This window comes from Pimephales promelas, chromosome 13 (genome assembly GCF_988280905.1).
Source record: "Pimephales promelas chromosome 13, fPimPro1.hap1.1, whole genome shotgun sequence".
In the NCBI taxonomy this organism is placed as follows: domain Eukaryota; kingdom Metazoa; phylum Chordata; class Actinopteri; order Cypriniformes; family Leuciscidae; genus Pimephales; species Pimephales promelas.
Window position 1 is genome coordinate 14,734,171 of NC_142781.1, and position 13,967 is coordinate 14,748,137.

Below are 13,967 nucleotides of genomic sequence, written 5' to 3' on the forward strand. Positions count from 1 at the left end.
AAACACTAACACTTTACGATAAGGTTAGATTAGTTAAGGGGGTCATATGATGCTATTTTAAAAGCTCATTATTTTGTTTATTTGGGTGTAATAGAATAGGTAAAAGGACAAGTTCGGTATTTTACAATTAAAGCCCTGTTTTAAGATCGTTTCTGATTAAATAGAGTGGTTAAGATTGATTTTTAGACAAATGCTGCCGAGAATTTTCGGATTCTGTGGTTGCACCCCCACACCTCTACAGTGGTAGCATAGGTGCACTGGAACAATCCTTCATAAAACGCATAAAACTTTAGTTTACAAAGACGTGAAACTCACTGAGTGGTCTGGGGTGTTCAAAGATATGCTCACACAAAAATCGCTGCAAAAGATGCTTTCCAACAGGTTTTATCGTAGTTTTTGTACAACTCCATTGACTTGTATTGTATGTTCTGTGATGTACGGTATTACTCCGCCGTCGGAAACGAAAATGGGGTTGTTTGTATTCTTTCTGTAGTCTCATGCAGTCGCTGTATCGTAGGCTGCAATATACAAGTGGTTTGCTTGCAATTGGAAAAGTTGCATTATCGCCACCAACTGGGCTGGAGTGTCTATTATTCAAGCTCTCAACGGAAGAATGTACGGTTTGTGAGGTGTTCGGAAAAATAGGTCTACAGTTTTACAATGAATGGTAAAACACCTGTTGGAAAGAATCTTTTGCAGCGATTTTTGTGTGAGCATTATCAGTGAACACCCCAGACCACTCTGTGAGTTTCACGTCTTTGTAAACTAAAGTTTTATTCGTTTTATGAATGATTGTTCCTGTGTACCACTGTAGAGGTGTGAGGGTGCAACCACAGAAACTAAAAATTCTCGGGACAGCAGCATTTGTCTAAAAAACAATCTTTACCACTTTATTTCATCAGAAACGATCTTAAAACAAGGCTTTAATTGTAAAATACTGAACTTGTCCTTTAACATTTGCTTTGCTAAAAAAAAAAACTTTTTGTACATTATAGCCGTACCTCGTTTACTAGTCTGTCTGAAACACTCTGATTTCTACTAAGCCCCTACTTTCAAAAAGCCCAGAGTGATCTGATTGGCCAGCTGACCCTGTGCGTTGTGATTGGCCAAACACCTCAATCACAATATCGGATAAATTGTGTGGTTCAGAAAACAAAATATTTTGAGTTTATTCATTGAATTAACTTTTTTTTTTCATTTCAATGAACTTATATTTGAAGACAAACAGGTTACTTGGTATTTAAAGTTAAACCAACAATATTTTTTTTATATATTGTTAAAATATATGATTGTTAAAAAATGTATTTGTGTACTCTACCATTCAAACACTTGATTTTGATAAATAAAATGTTTTAAAGCAACATTAAGTAAGCAACATTAAAATAATATTTCCAAAATCGTTTAAGTGCTTCATCAAGTCGTAACAGGGTGAAAGGCACTTCTGGATTTGCTTTGCGGTCCTGACCTGCTATAACCACGCTATGTAAGATTGCCAGATTGGGTCACGTTTCTGTAGTTCTAATGAGACATAAGAAAACTACAAAATTGACTTGCTTTACATGAAGCGCTACAATAGTCATTATTTTGTTTTTCTTCGTTTCTGATGTCGCAATACATCATACTTTCATGAAATCATGCAACATACTCTACCTTGTCTGTGGACATCATTCATTCCAAATCTGTTGCTGATAAACAGCGAGCGTGCGTGCGACAGTCGGCTAAATTATTTACGACAATTCCGCTTCCAACCTGTAGGGCGACCGCAGAGGAAAACTCACTTGGTGCGGCTTTAATGTTTTTGTAATGAGTCTCTTAAGCTCACCAACGCTGCATTTATTTGTTTCAAAAATACCATTAAAAACAGCAATATTGTGAAATATTATTACAATGTAAAACAACCGTTTTCTATTTTAACATCTTTCAAAATGTAATTTATTATGATCAAAGCTGAATTGTCAGCAACATTACTTCAGTGTCACATGATCCTTCAGAAATCATTCTAATATGATGACTTGATGCTCAAGAAACAGTTGAAAACAGTTGTGCTTCATATATTTGTGGAAACTGAGAGAACTTTTTTTTTTCTGATGAATAGAAAGTTAAAAATAATAGCTTTAAATTAGAAATCTTTTGTAACATTAGAAATGTCTTTAAGTAACCTTAACCTAGATAAATAAATGCTGTAAAAGAAGAGTGAATCGTTTGTTTGTGATCAAGTACATTAGTTAATGAAAAGTGTTGTTACCAGAAAAATCTCAAAGCATAATTAATCGCTTTTAAGGTTACAAGGAAAACTTCTTGATATTTCATTCACAATCATGTTTTTTCTTAAGAATTCTTTTGTGTTTTTTTTTTTTTGTTCTTCAGATTCTTGTGTATGAGTCACAGCTAATCAGCAGCGTTTGGTATTCATTTGTGGCGTTTTTGTGATCTGGCCATTTGTGTTCATTTCGCTTTCATTTTCCCAAAACAAATCACACTCGCAGGCTATTGTAAACATGCAGCAGAGCAGTTTATGGGAGATTGTTGTTGATTAGCTGAATTGGCAGAGCTGTGAGCAGTGACCTATGGGACTCTGTTCTGACAGCTCGGGTCATGTTTAATGTGTTACAGGAGACAGCCACCGGCGGTGCCCACTCAACAGCCACACTGAGACGCACATGCCGTGCCCACCTGTGAGAGCGCCAACCAGATCTGCTTAAAGTTTCATTAAGAAGACTTCACAAAGATTTACATCTTAGACAGTGGAAAACAGTCTGGTTTAAGCAAAACTCATCTCCAGATGGTCTTTTTGCAGTGTGCTGTCATGCTGCAGAGGTTTGTTCCTGTTCTGTACATATGTTGATGTTTGAAATCTGAGTTTCATTCAGTTCTTCAATAGGCTTAAATAAAAAGACTTTTGGACTTTGTAAATACTGTGTGCCACCAACTCTCCTGTAGTTAGTGGACTTTACTAAAGCAAGCATCACTGTTGTTATTATTGCTCATCATGACTAGGGTTCGTGAACCAACCCCTAAGCCAACGTTTAAAACTCGAGTGTCATTTGACACCATTTGTGTTACAGACATGATTTCTATCTCAGCTTGTAAAGGAACCACCCACAATAACCGCGCCGCTCTCGATTTCTTCAAAAACATTCTAATTTACAAGAAGTTCCCATAGAATTTGCACATAACGTCAACTTTATTGCAATGTCACAGACTATATATAAGCTCTTATTATGTCAGTTATGAATGATACTTAAGAAAAGCCAACATAGGCTTATTATTGTATATTCTTTTAGTTGAACACTGGGAGAAATGTTTTGCTGACTGTTACTGTGCTGTTCCAGATGAACAAAACATGAACGCTGCAGCAAAGCCTGGGGCTGATAGAGGACTGACATCTAGTGGTCAACAGTTTGTCCATAACAGTCTCAACAATTGTAAATGGGTTTGATATTGCCTCCATTCAAATAAATCAATACAGTAAATGTACAATATCAATACAGTGTTTTAAAACGAGTTAAACATTGTATTTTATTAACAATTTGGCAATATATTATAAATACTGTTAAAAAAATCTGGCTTTTCTTATATATACAATTTAACTGAATATCACAAAACATGTTTGGATCGAACGCCAAAATTATATATATTTTTTTTCTTATAAAAAGTACGATTTCTAAATCTATTTATAGGCCCATTAAGATTTTTGATTTTAAAAATGGGCTTCGTCTCCTGGTAAAACATACCACAACTCCTTATAAATCCTAAGTGTGCATAGGAATAAACAGAAGAACACTGCTATAGCTTGCAAATCATGTTTTTATGCAATATTTTGTTCATGCGATCTTCCCCAGGCACCAAAACAATGGCCGATGAAAGTCGCTTGACTGAAACTTTGCATTAAAATACAATTTGCGAGCTATAGCAGAGTGTGCGAATTAGCTATTTGTGTTAGACTTTAAATAAAACAAATTCCTATTTGATTTTTCTTTTCAAGTCGGTGCTAGATGTAACCTGGATATGTTTTAATGAGGTTCACTCATTTAATAGTTAAGGTATATTGGCAAAATGAGATGTAATTTCTCAGTAACAGTTTCATCCCTGAGCTTAAAGGGATACTCCACTTTTTTTGGGAAATAGGCTCATTTTACCACTCCCCCAGAGTTAAACAGTTGAGTTTTACTGTTTTCAAATCCATTCAGACGATTTTCTGATATTTAGAGGAATATCAGTAACCAGACAGTTTCTGGTCTTATTGAATCCCATAGTATATATTTTTTTTCCTACTATGGAAGTCAATGAGACCAGAAACTGTCTGGTTACTGATATCAGAAAATCGGCCGAATGCATTTGAAAACGGCGAAACTCAACTGTTTAACTCTGGGGGAGCTGTAAAATGAGCCAAAAAAATTTCCAAAAAAAGTGGAGTATCCCTTTAACAGAACAGTTCACCCACAAACAAAAATTGTCATTATTTACTCACAATCATGTCAAAACCACTGTGACTTTTCTTCTGTGGAACATAAAAGATACTCAAAATATCTTATTTTGTGTTCTACAGAAGAAAGTCATACAGATTTGGATCGATAAGAGTAAACAAGGTCATTTTGGGATAAAATATCCCTTTAATCAAAGTGCAAAAGACTCTCAAAAGCATTTAAAACAGTGTTAAAATCCTCTAGGCAGTTTCAATTCAGGAATCGGGACAAGTCCTCTCTGATCTCTGCCTCGTCCCAAGGACCGTGGATATTGTCCTTTTGCCTCTGCAGGAGGACTAATAACAGTGGACAGAGTAACGTTAATGTTAACAGTGCCAGAGAGAGAAGAAGTGCCCCCTCGGACCACAGGCTCCCCAGACCCCAGACTCCAACCAGACACACCAGCACCGCTGCCCACGGGAAGCTCCACTCCGCCTTGTCCCGCATGCGGTGCAGCAGGCAGGGCCAGAGAGCGAACACCAGGAGGGCACAGCTCAGCATGGTGAAGGTATGCAGAGCGCCTGGCAGCCGGGACGCGAGGCACACCGACCCGAAAAGAGCTGCGTTGAGGGAAAGACTGCCCGGTGGACTGGGCTGAGCGTACGGGAAAGACACCAAGTGAGCCAGGAGCATCACGGCTGACATGGCGTACACCGTATCTGTACTAACAGACTCGGTCAGAGTCTTTAAAACGGGTGAGAACCCAAAGGTAAATGCCAGGAAGATGGTGGCGCTCTGCAGGTCAGCCAGTCGCGTGCGCTCCCGAACACAAGCGCCTCCCAGGATCTCGTAGAGGCCGTAGCCCAGCAGAGCACAGCCCAGACAGACCCACAGCACCAGGGATGGCTCCAGGTCACCCTGCTCCATGTAAGACCATAATGTGAGGAAGACAGCCACGCAGGACACCTGTTGTGCGATGAGCCCCGTCTCACGCACTACTGCCCAGTAACGGTACTGATGGACTCGGATGTTCCGCCGCAGCTCCTCCAGGAAACGCCGGTCCACGTAATTGTCTGGGAAAGGCTGCCGTTCATACAGCACTTTACGCCACGGGACTGCAGGAGCTCCGGGACCACTGTCTGCCCCCATCACCTGTCAAAATGGACCATATACAACCCCTCGTCACTACATACTGTACATCTATCAAGGTAAAGAGAGTGAGGCACTATATTTATAGGACAATGCTGTAGTCTGATTAATATGAAAACATATACTACATATATGATGCATCACTACACTATACAAGTTTTTCCAATAAAAAAATAGGCCTTATTATTGTTAAACACATTGTTTTAAAATATATTTATGACTTTACAATATATTTAAGGCATTAAAATAATTCTAAAATATGTAAAAGCAATTTCTAACAAGAAAGATATCAAAACAAACTTGAGAAGAGTTTTTAGGAAATTCTTTTTCAGCTGCTTTAATGAGTGAAGTAAAGTTTTCAAATAATTTTTAAACGCCACAAACAACTTTAAGAAACCAACATTTTTGTAAATAAAACGTATTTATAAAGCAAAAAATAAATTAGGTAACGTTATTTGTTAAGTATTATTGCCTACTGTGTAATCATATGATTATTACACACACACACACACACACAATTAACCAATTTGTTCGGCTCTAGACTTTTTAAAAAAGACTTTACCTAAAAAAATACCAAAATATTTAAAAGGAAATTATAACAAATACGACAAAAAAATTTACGTTTTTAGCCGTTCCTTTTTATCAGCTTCTTTAAGGATTGAAATAAATGTTCAAATAGTTTTTAAATGCCACAAAACCTGGAAAAACGCTAGCAAATCTTCAACTGCGTAAGTAAAACTGACAACAATCAAAATATTATTAACGTTACACAAATTCAACCTCTTTGTTAACGTTGAGTTACTCTGCGTGACTGACAGCTTCAATCTCACGTCAATCTGAATCTTATCAACAACAGATTCGACTTACAGCCATCATACAACACAGCTAACGCTAGTATGTAAGTTAATTCATGGCGAACAAATACTTGATAAAATGAAAATAATTGTAATATCTTACAGAATCAGCAGGATTTTCTCTTTTGACCCACTACTGTCTGGCTATGGTCATGCCATCGCACACCCGGAAGTGACGAACCACAAAAGCAAAAGACGCTGGTAGGGTTGGCTAAAGAGCGCCACCTGCAGGCCTCCTTTACTTACAACCTCCAACTGTCTTCTCAAAGCGTGGGATACTCGGATACTAGGATTTTCGGAAAATTCTTACTTCCCACTTTTGAAGTCGTGTTTACGAGCTCGTCGCATTCAAATTTTGACTTGAGTGGGCGTTCATGCCCCCGATAACACGTGAAGGTAGCATTAGTGAAAGGATGCTTATTCATTCTCACACTTGTAACGTTAATCACTGTGAAGTGGCCAGTCGTTCAATCACACAGAACAAATGGACTTTATCACAGTCAGAGCATTTATTTATCAAGGGTATCATTGTATTTATATCCTTATTTGAAAAACCTTGAATCAGTCGGTTATTTGCGGGGGAAGAGAATTCATATTTGTCATATTTTGTTTCAATGTTAACAATATGTAAAATAAATGTCGCAAAGTAAATAAATCTTGCTAATATTTAATTAATAGCCTTTAAATAGGCCCTAATATATGTTCAAAATATTTTATACTCCACTGCTATTATAGTAGACTCGCTGTAGACTATTTCGGTGAGTTTAAAGGGGTTATTAACACAATGCATTAGCATTTTTCATTATAACACAATAGCCTACATTAGCATGTTCATGTGTATAACAATGCATTAGCATAATTTAATTAAAATATAAAAACGTATAAAAAAACGTAGCCTACCTGGACGTTTGTAAGTGACAGGTGCATTTACTCCAAAACCATGGCTTTACAGTAAATCAGGCTATAATATCAACATGTTTTCAGATAATGTTATTTTAAAAAACGAATTCAGCAGCACGAGTCCAAATTTCAATCTTAACCGCTCTATTTCATCAGAAACGATTTTAAAACAGGGCTTTAAGTGTAAAATACCGAACTTGTCCTTTAACTTCCATAGTATTATTTATCTACTATGGAAGTCAACGGCTACCGTCAACTGTCTGGTTGCCGACAGTCTTCAAAATGTCTTCTTTTGTGTACAACAACTTTTACATTTTTGGGTGAACTATCCTTTTAAGGGTTTCTTTTTGAGAATTTCATTCTTTTAACGTAGCCTTTTTCTTCATTGTGACATCAGGATACTTTTTTCACTAAAAAATAAAATAATAATAACAAGAATAAAAGAAGATTGTTATGAATTTCATTTTTAATGTATATTGCAATAAATTAATGGACCTGGACAAAACAATTAGCGCCATCAAAATGTGTTAATAAGGAGGTCACCGCATCGGTGTATTGGGTGTGTTTAAATCCACATGATTATCAGTAACAGATGGGTAAAGCAAACATGGAGATGGGTGTGCCCATTGGTAACATATGACAAAGCTTGGTAAAACAGACATTATCATTAATATGGCTCATGAACGCTTTAAAAAATGGTTTAATTTCTAAGCTAGTTTTTATTACAAAAATATGAAACCTGCTGCATATCAGTGTATCCTTATCAGTGCTTAGAAGATTTCAGTAACTACCTGTGATACAGTGAAATATAAAACATGGTGTCATACAAAAACACAAAACTTAGTTCTCGGATAGTCTAAGAACACATTTTGAAACCTTAAAACATCAAGAAGTCATGTCCCTGGTTAGATCTGTCACATAGCAGCAGTTTAGAGATCGACTTCAATCTCTCATTTTATCGGCTGTGTCAAGCAGAAAATGATTGTCTTCATCGGAACAAGGCAAGAGGGATGAAAGAGTGGAGGAGAGACTCCAGGAATATCATCAGTCCAAGGACACTTTGAAGAGACGAAGCGGAGGATGGAGATTAATATTAAGGGATGGAGAGGGAGAGAGAATAGCAGCAGCAGAGGTAGGCTATGTGTTTGTTTTCCTCTTGTCATTGAAGAGGCTGCGCAGCAAGTAGACCTGTATGCCAGATACGATCACCATGATGAAAAGGTTGGTGCACGACCACATGTTGACTCGATCGTAGTTGCTCTCTTGCAGGTTTCGGTCACGGGCTTCAAATGCTCTCAGCAATGTCTGGATCTGAAGACTCTTTCCCAGTCGAGATCTCACGCTGTTGATGGTGTCCTGCAAACAAAGACACGCTCAAAATGTAAATCTTAAATAACATACGCTAACCTTCAAAAGTTTGAGGTCGGCAAGACCTCCTTTCCGAGAGCTTACTCTGCTCTGATTGGTCAGATGGCCCAGTCTGTTGTGATTGGTCTACTGCTTACAGCACGTGTCCGAAACAAAATGTCCAATTACCATATCTGAATTTCAGCACTTGATACACAGTGATACAATACGGAAGCTTATTGCATTCACTTGAAGAAAACAAATCTACTTGTTTTACAGAGTTTTTGCTCTGTTTTTCTGAATTAACGAGTTAATTATCTCAAAATTACGAGAATTTTTCATGGAAAAAAACTTTTTTGCTCTTTTTCTGAACTAACGAGTTAATTATCTCAGAATTACAAGATAAACTTTTTTTCTGTGAAAATTTCGCTCTGTTTTTCTGAATGAATGAGGTTTTGAGATAATCAAGTTATTAATTCAGAAAAACAAAGCAAAAACTTTTTTCCATGAAAAATGCTCGTAATTCTGAGATAATCAACTCGTTAGTTCAGAAAAAGAGCAAAAACGTTTTTTTTTCCATGAAAAATTCTCATTATTCTGAGAACTCATTATTTCAGAAAGAGCAAAAATGTTTTTTTTTCCATGAAAAATCGTCTCGTAATTTTAAGATAATTAACTCGTTAATTCAGATAAACCGGGCAAACTTTTACCATGAAAAATTCTCGTAATTCTGAGATAATTAACTCGTTAATTCAGAAAAACAGAGTAGATTTTTTTCTTCAAGTGAATGCAATACGCTCCCGTAATACGAACAGTAATGATGTTGTCAGTTTCATTCCAGCATGATTCCCCATCTTTTTGAAGAGCATCAAAGTGGATTTGCAGCGCTGAACACAGTGTCTTCTCAACATGTCAACAGCATGAGCCAATCTTCCAGGCATGAGCTACAACGACAGTGTTTGAGGGTTTAAGTAGACGTTGTTCGTCTGGTAGCCAATGAACACCACAGGTTGGTTTTGTGCAAATTTGTTCATAGGTTTGAGAAGGAAGTAAGACTGGAATTGCTGACAACCAGTTCAGAATCGGTTCTTTTTTTTGGGAAAAAATAATTGTTTATTGTGCGCTTTGATCATTGCAGACCTTTTACATTCACAAACAGCTGTTTTACGCTTTTTCAGATATTACCTTTCATGCAGTGTATGGAAGGTAATATCCGAAAAGGCGTAATAGGGGCACTTTAATGCTTTAATGTTTCTTATGTTCAACAAGGCTAAATTATCACAATTTAATATAGCCGTTTTCTAATTTCATGTTTTCACAATATAATTTGTTCAGGCGATGGTAAAGCTGAATTTTCAACATCATTACTTCAGTCTTCAGTGTCGAATGATCCTTCAGAAATCATTCTAATATGCCGATTTGCTGCTCATGAAACATTTATTATTATTATAAAATGTTCAAAACAGCTGCTTCATATTTTGGGAAACTGATAATTCTTTTAGGATTCTTTGATAAATAGAAAGTTCAAGAGAACAGCATTTATTTGAGACAGAAATCTTTTGTAACCTTATAAGTTCAGATTCAGAGTGTCTTTGTGTGTTTTGGACGACGAAGAGTAGAAAATAATGTTTTTCGTCAGTATTCCCAACAATTAAACCTCAAAATAACTTTATTGTTCCTTCATCACTCAAAGAAAAATAACCAACAGCCGAGACATAAAGAGTCCCACGCAAAGGTCTAAGGAGAACTAGAGTCGATACAATCTCTACTATGAAACAATGGCAGGTAAACAAAGTAAACTCAAACACTTTGACCCAATAGGAACACACAGTGTCCTGGCTGCACAGATGTGATTTTAATTAGAAAACTTCCTTTTGCTTCCTAAAATGGCTCGTTAACATTGAATCAGTTTATTTATATACACTACTTTCAAGAAAAACAGCAAAGTACTTGTACATATTAATATAAGATGGTGCTTCTCATCCTTGTGAGGCCTAGAATAGTGTTAGTGATTCATTTATACCTAAACAAGATAACATGTATGCATTAATCTCTGAAACTCTCTTTAATCTCTTTTTCTCTTATATTTCACAAGCTCAGTGCCGACTCATTTCCATCAGCTCTTTTTCGTGAATTGGAATGGGTGCAACGGATTGTGGGTAATTGGCGGACATGAAGGATACACTTGATGGATCCTTCAAAATCAGCTGAATGAAGGACGCCAAACGAAGGCTGCCTTTTCAAGAATTCTTCAAATTGATGAGATGGCCTTCGGTGGCGTTTGATGACGTGGCAGCCGAGGTATGCAGCCTTTCTAGGACGCAACCTTCCATTTGAGAAGCGCACAATCATGTCATTCACAAACACTCAGGTCACATTGACACCACCTGTGGCTGCACTGCATGCTGGTAGTTGGCATGCGTTGTCTGTTAAAGGTGACATTTGTTTGAACAGAAGCAGATCGACTGCTGGCATATGGTCAGTGTAACCTGAGTGTTCAAGCCCAAATGCTGATGGCTGTAAATGGGAAATACATTCCTCTAACTTGAAAAATTTGGATTTAACCACACTTGTAAGTACATTCCAAGAATGTCTGTGACACATTCATTAACTGAATAATATTCCATGTTCAATTCCTGTTAATCCACATTCCATGACAGTTAGTTTGGGGCTACCACACCTTTTGACCAATGAATTCACTTTGTTTCCTATTGATTTAAACTACTGCTTGTTAAAAACATTTTATAAAGACTAAATACTAAGACTACTAAACTAAATATTGTAGCATAACAGCAAAAAAATATTTTATTTATATCATTTTTTTTAAATATATTTTAATAAATTATTTTCCAGAGAGGTAAATATTTATTGATGCATCTGGTATTTTCCATGAACATGGGAACCCTGGCAGTTTTACAAATATTACAAGCTAAATTATATACTTTTTAAAAGTGAATAAGATTCATATTCTCAGCAGGGCCGCATTTAATTGATGAGAAATACAGAGAAACGGTAATATTGTGAAAAATTAGCTTAATTTTAAAACATTGTTTTCTATTTGAATGTATTTTCAAATGCAATTTATTCCTGTGATCAAAGCTGAATTTTCATTATCAGTACTCCAGTCTTCAGTGACACACGATCCTTCAGAAATCATTCTAATATGATGATTTGATGCTCAAGAAACCTTTATTTTTGTCATCATCATAGTAACTGCTGCCACAAATATTTCTGTGTGTGTGTGTGTGTGTGTGTGTGTGTGTGTGTGTGTGTGTGTGTGTGTGTGTGTGTGTGTGTGTATATAGATATATATAAACGTACTAACCCCAATCTTTTGACCAACACCGAGACCCTCTCGTTTAAAAAAAGTTTGTTTGGCACGTCATTCTTACCATGATATCCTCGAGCTTCATGTCCAGGAGATCTGCTCCCTGAACGTATGCTTTCCAGTCCTCTGATTCCTCGTCGTCACCCATATTGTCCAAAATCAACTCAAAGAAGATGACTTTCTCAGAAACAGCACTGAATGTGTTATCAAAGCAGAACATGTAGTCTCCCTCTTCTGTTTCCACTCTGACACACAAAAAAGCAAAAGCAAGGTTAATCGGGCAGTAGAACGTCAAGTGCACATGACTAAACTGTGATTGGAGGTAAAACTTACGTATGAACCCCGTCAGATTTTCTGTAGTCGGAGGCTACGACGTGACCGCTGGGCGAGTGCAAGTGGAAGTCCACATCTAGACTGGCTCCATCCAGAACCTACACAAAGATATATTTCGATTAATGACGAGTCCAACAGAAGGATCTGCTGATTCTGCCCTCACAACATGAAGGTTTGAGCTTACCATGGGCAAGTTACAGAATCAATACGCAAGTCTACAGACAGTCACAGAGTCCTCTTGGTACTTTTCCTTCTCCAAAAATGACCTTTAGCTCCATTGAGTCACTTTTCCAACTAATGTATTGTGTCACAACTTTAAGTCCAATTTTCATAATTCAGCAAACTTTATTGCATTAGATCATGTTTGAAAGAAATTTACCTTGATATTTCTGTTTAGGTGATGAATACAACAATTACACTTATATATATATATATATACACATATATATAAGCAAGAAATGTCTCTCTTTATTATCCAGGAGACCTTTATTTGTCATTGACGGACTATATATCTCATATTATCGACTCATATTTTACACTAACGTTACTTTATTGATCCCATAACAAGAATGTGGGCTGAACCCACCATTTACAATGTGTGGCAATATGATCAATGTCAACTTTACTCAAGTTGAATCAGAATGAGATATTTATTTAGAGGTAACGTTAACGTTACCTGGTACTCGATCTCCAGCGAAGCGTCTTTCTTCATACCCTGGAAGAAGCACTCTTTGCGTCCGGGGGGTAGAGTAAAGGTAAAATCACTGTCCAGAGACTGGGAGAAAGCGCTTATCACAGACACACACAACGATAAACACGCCACACACACTCTCAGCAACTTTATACTCCACCGCATCTTCCTACACTTATAATAGTTTAACAACAACCGATGAAAGTTGTTCTTGTATAAACTTCAGCAGCTGCTCGAGAGTTGGGACAGCTCACCAAACGAGTTGGGAATTCTGTAACTTGAGGACCCCGCCTCATAAAAGTAGAAATGTTTAAAAATAAAACAAAGTCTAAATCTGTCAGCACAAGTATCTTTTGTAAGAGAAAATTAAAACAAACAAACAAACAATACAATACAATTAAGGAAAACGCGTATTATGAGAACGTATTAAATATTTACACACGTACAACGTTCACTGGCATATTACGCGACGCCATGGAATGTTGCATTATGGGAAATGTAGTTTTTTGTAGAGAAGTCCTGCACTCCAGTTCAAAATTTGGTTAAATAACATTGTAAGCTTTTATGAAAGTTGAATAAAAATAAATTATGGGAGGTTTCACTAATGTCTCTGAACCGCTTCTTTCGAACAGTTAATTTCAAAGAGCCAGGTTTTGTCTCCTTTTTTTAATATAATAATTATTTCCCCACGTATGATGATAACACAATAATTTGGTAACAATACAAGTTAAAAAATAAATAAACAAACAAACAAACAAAAACACGAAGACTAAAATTCAAAATAGGTTATATAAAAAAATTTTGAATCAAAAAAGTTTTGTGAACCTGTTCAACTCGTGGTTCAACCCTTTTTTACAGTCTATGGTTCAACCCATTCATAAAAAAATATACGACTCAATAAACGATTCGTCCTGGAAACGGATATCGCTGTGTTTAGATTTTAATTATTATTTTACATA

At 36.7% G+C, this 13,967-nt stretch overlaps 3 protein-coding genes across 6 annotated transcripts in view; 1 reads left to right on the top strand and 2 right to left on the bottom strand.

Moving 5' to 3' along the window:
- The window catches only part of dnm3a (dynamin 3a), a 50,430-nt gene extending 46,791 nt beyond the window's left edge, over positions 1 to 3,639 (top strand). For all 4 annotated transcript variants that reach the window (XM_089118501.1, XM_039693083.2, XM_089118502.1 and 1 more), the window contains one exon: positions 2,614 to 3,639. In XM_089118501.1, the coding sequence (XP_088974627.1) occupies positions 2,614 to 2,653 (40 nt within the window). In that variant the 3' untranslated portion in view covers positions 2,654 to 3,639. The remainder of the gene's footprint in view (positions 1 to 2,613) is intronic.
- Positions 3,640 to 4,608: 969 nt separating this feature from the next.
- pigc (phosphatidylinositol glycan anchor biosynthesis, class C) lies at positions 4,609 to 6,633 on the bottom strand. Its single transcript, XM_039691923.2, has 2 exons — positions 6,513 to 6,633; positions 4,609 to 5,558 (listed from the first exon to the last, which is right to left on the bottom strand). Exon 2 carries the CDS (start codon positions 5,553 to 5,555, stop codon positions 4,677 to 4,679), a length of 879 nt encoding a protein of 292 aa, XP_039547857.2. The 5' UTR covers positions 5,556 to 5,558; positions 6,513 to 6,633; the 3' UTR covers positions 4,609 to 4,676.
- Positions 6,634 to 8,003: 1,370 nt separating this feature from the next.
- On the bottom strand, positions 8,004 to 13,489 carry tmed5 (transmembrane p24 trafficking protein 5). Its single transcript, XM_039693479.2, has 4 exons — positions 12,994 to 13,489; positions 12,318 to 12,415; positions 12,049 to 12,229; positions 8,004 to 8,665 (listed from the first exon to the last, which is right to left on the bottom strand). The coding sequence occupies exons 1-4, from the start codon at positions 13,171 to 13,173 to the stop codon at positions 8,447 to 8,449; spliced, it is 678 nt and encodes a 225-aa protein (XP_039549413.2). The 5' UTR covers positions 13,174 to 13,489; the 3' UTR covers positions 8,004 to 8,446.
- Positions 13,490 to 13,967: the final 478 nt, after the last annotated feature.

Excerpts from the sequence above, each read along its gene's own strand:
- tmed5 (XM_039693479.2), bottom strand. The coding sequence starts at position 13,173 with ATGCGGTGGAGTATAAAGTTGCTGAGAGTGTGTGTGGCGTGTTTATCG. Across the intron at positions 12,416-12,993 it reads CGCTGGAGATCGAGTACCAG|GTTCTGGATGGAGCCAGTCT; the intron begins GTAACGTTAACG and ends ATCTTTGTGTAG. Across the intron at positions 8,666-12,048 it reads TGAAGCTCGAGGATATCATG|GACACCATCAACAGCGTGAG; the intron begins GTAAGAATGACG and ends CTTTGTTTGCAG.
- pigc (XM_039691923.2), bottom strand. The coding sequence starts at position 5,555 with ATGGGGGCAGACAGTGGTCCCGGAGCTCCTGCAGTCCCGTGGCGTAAA.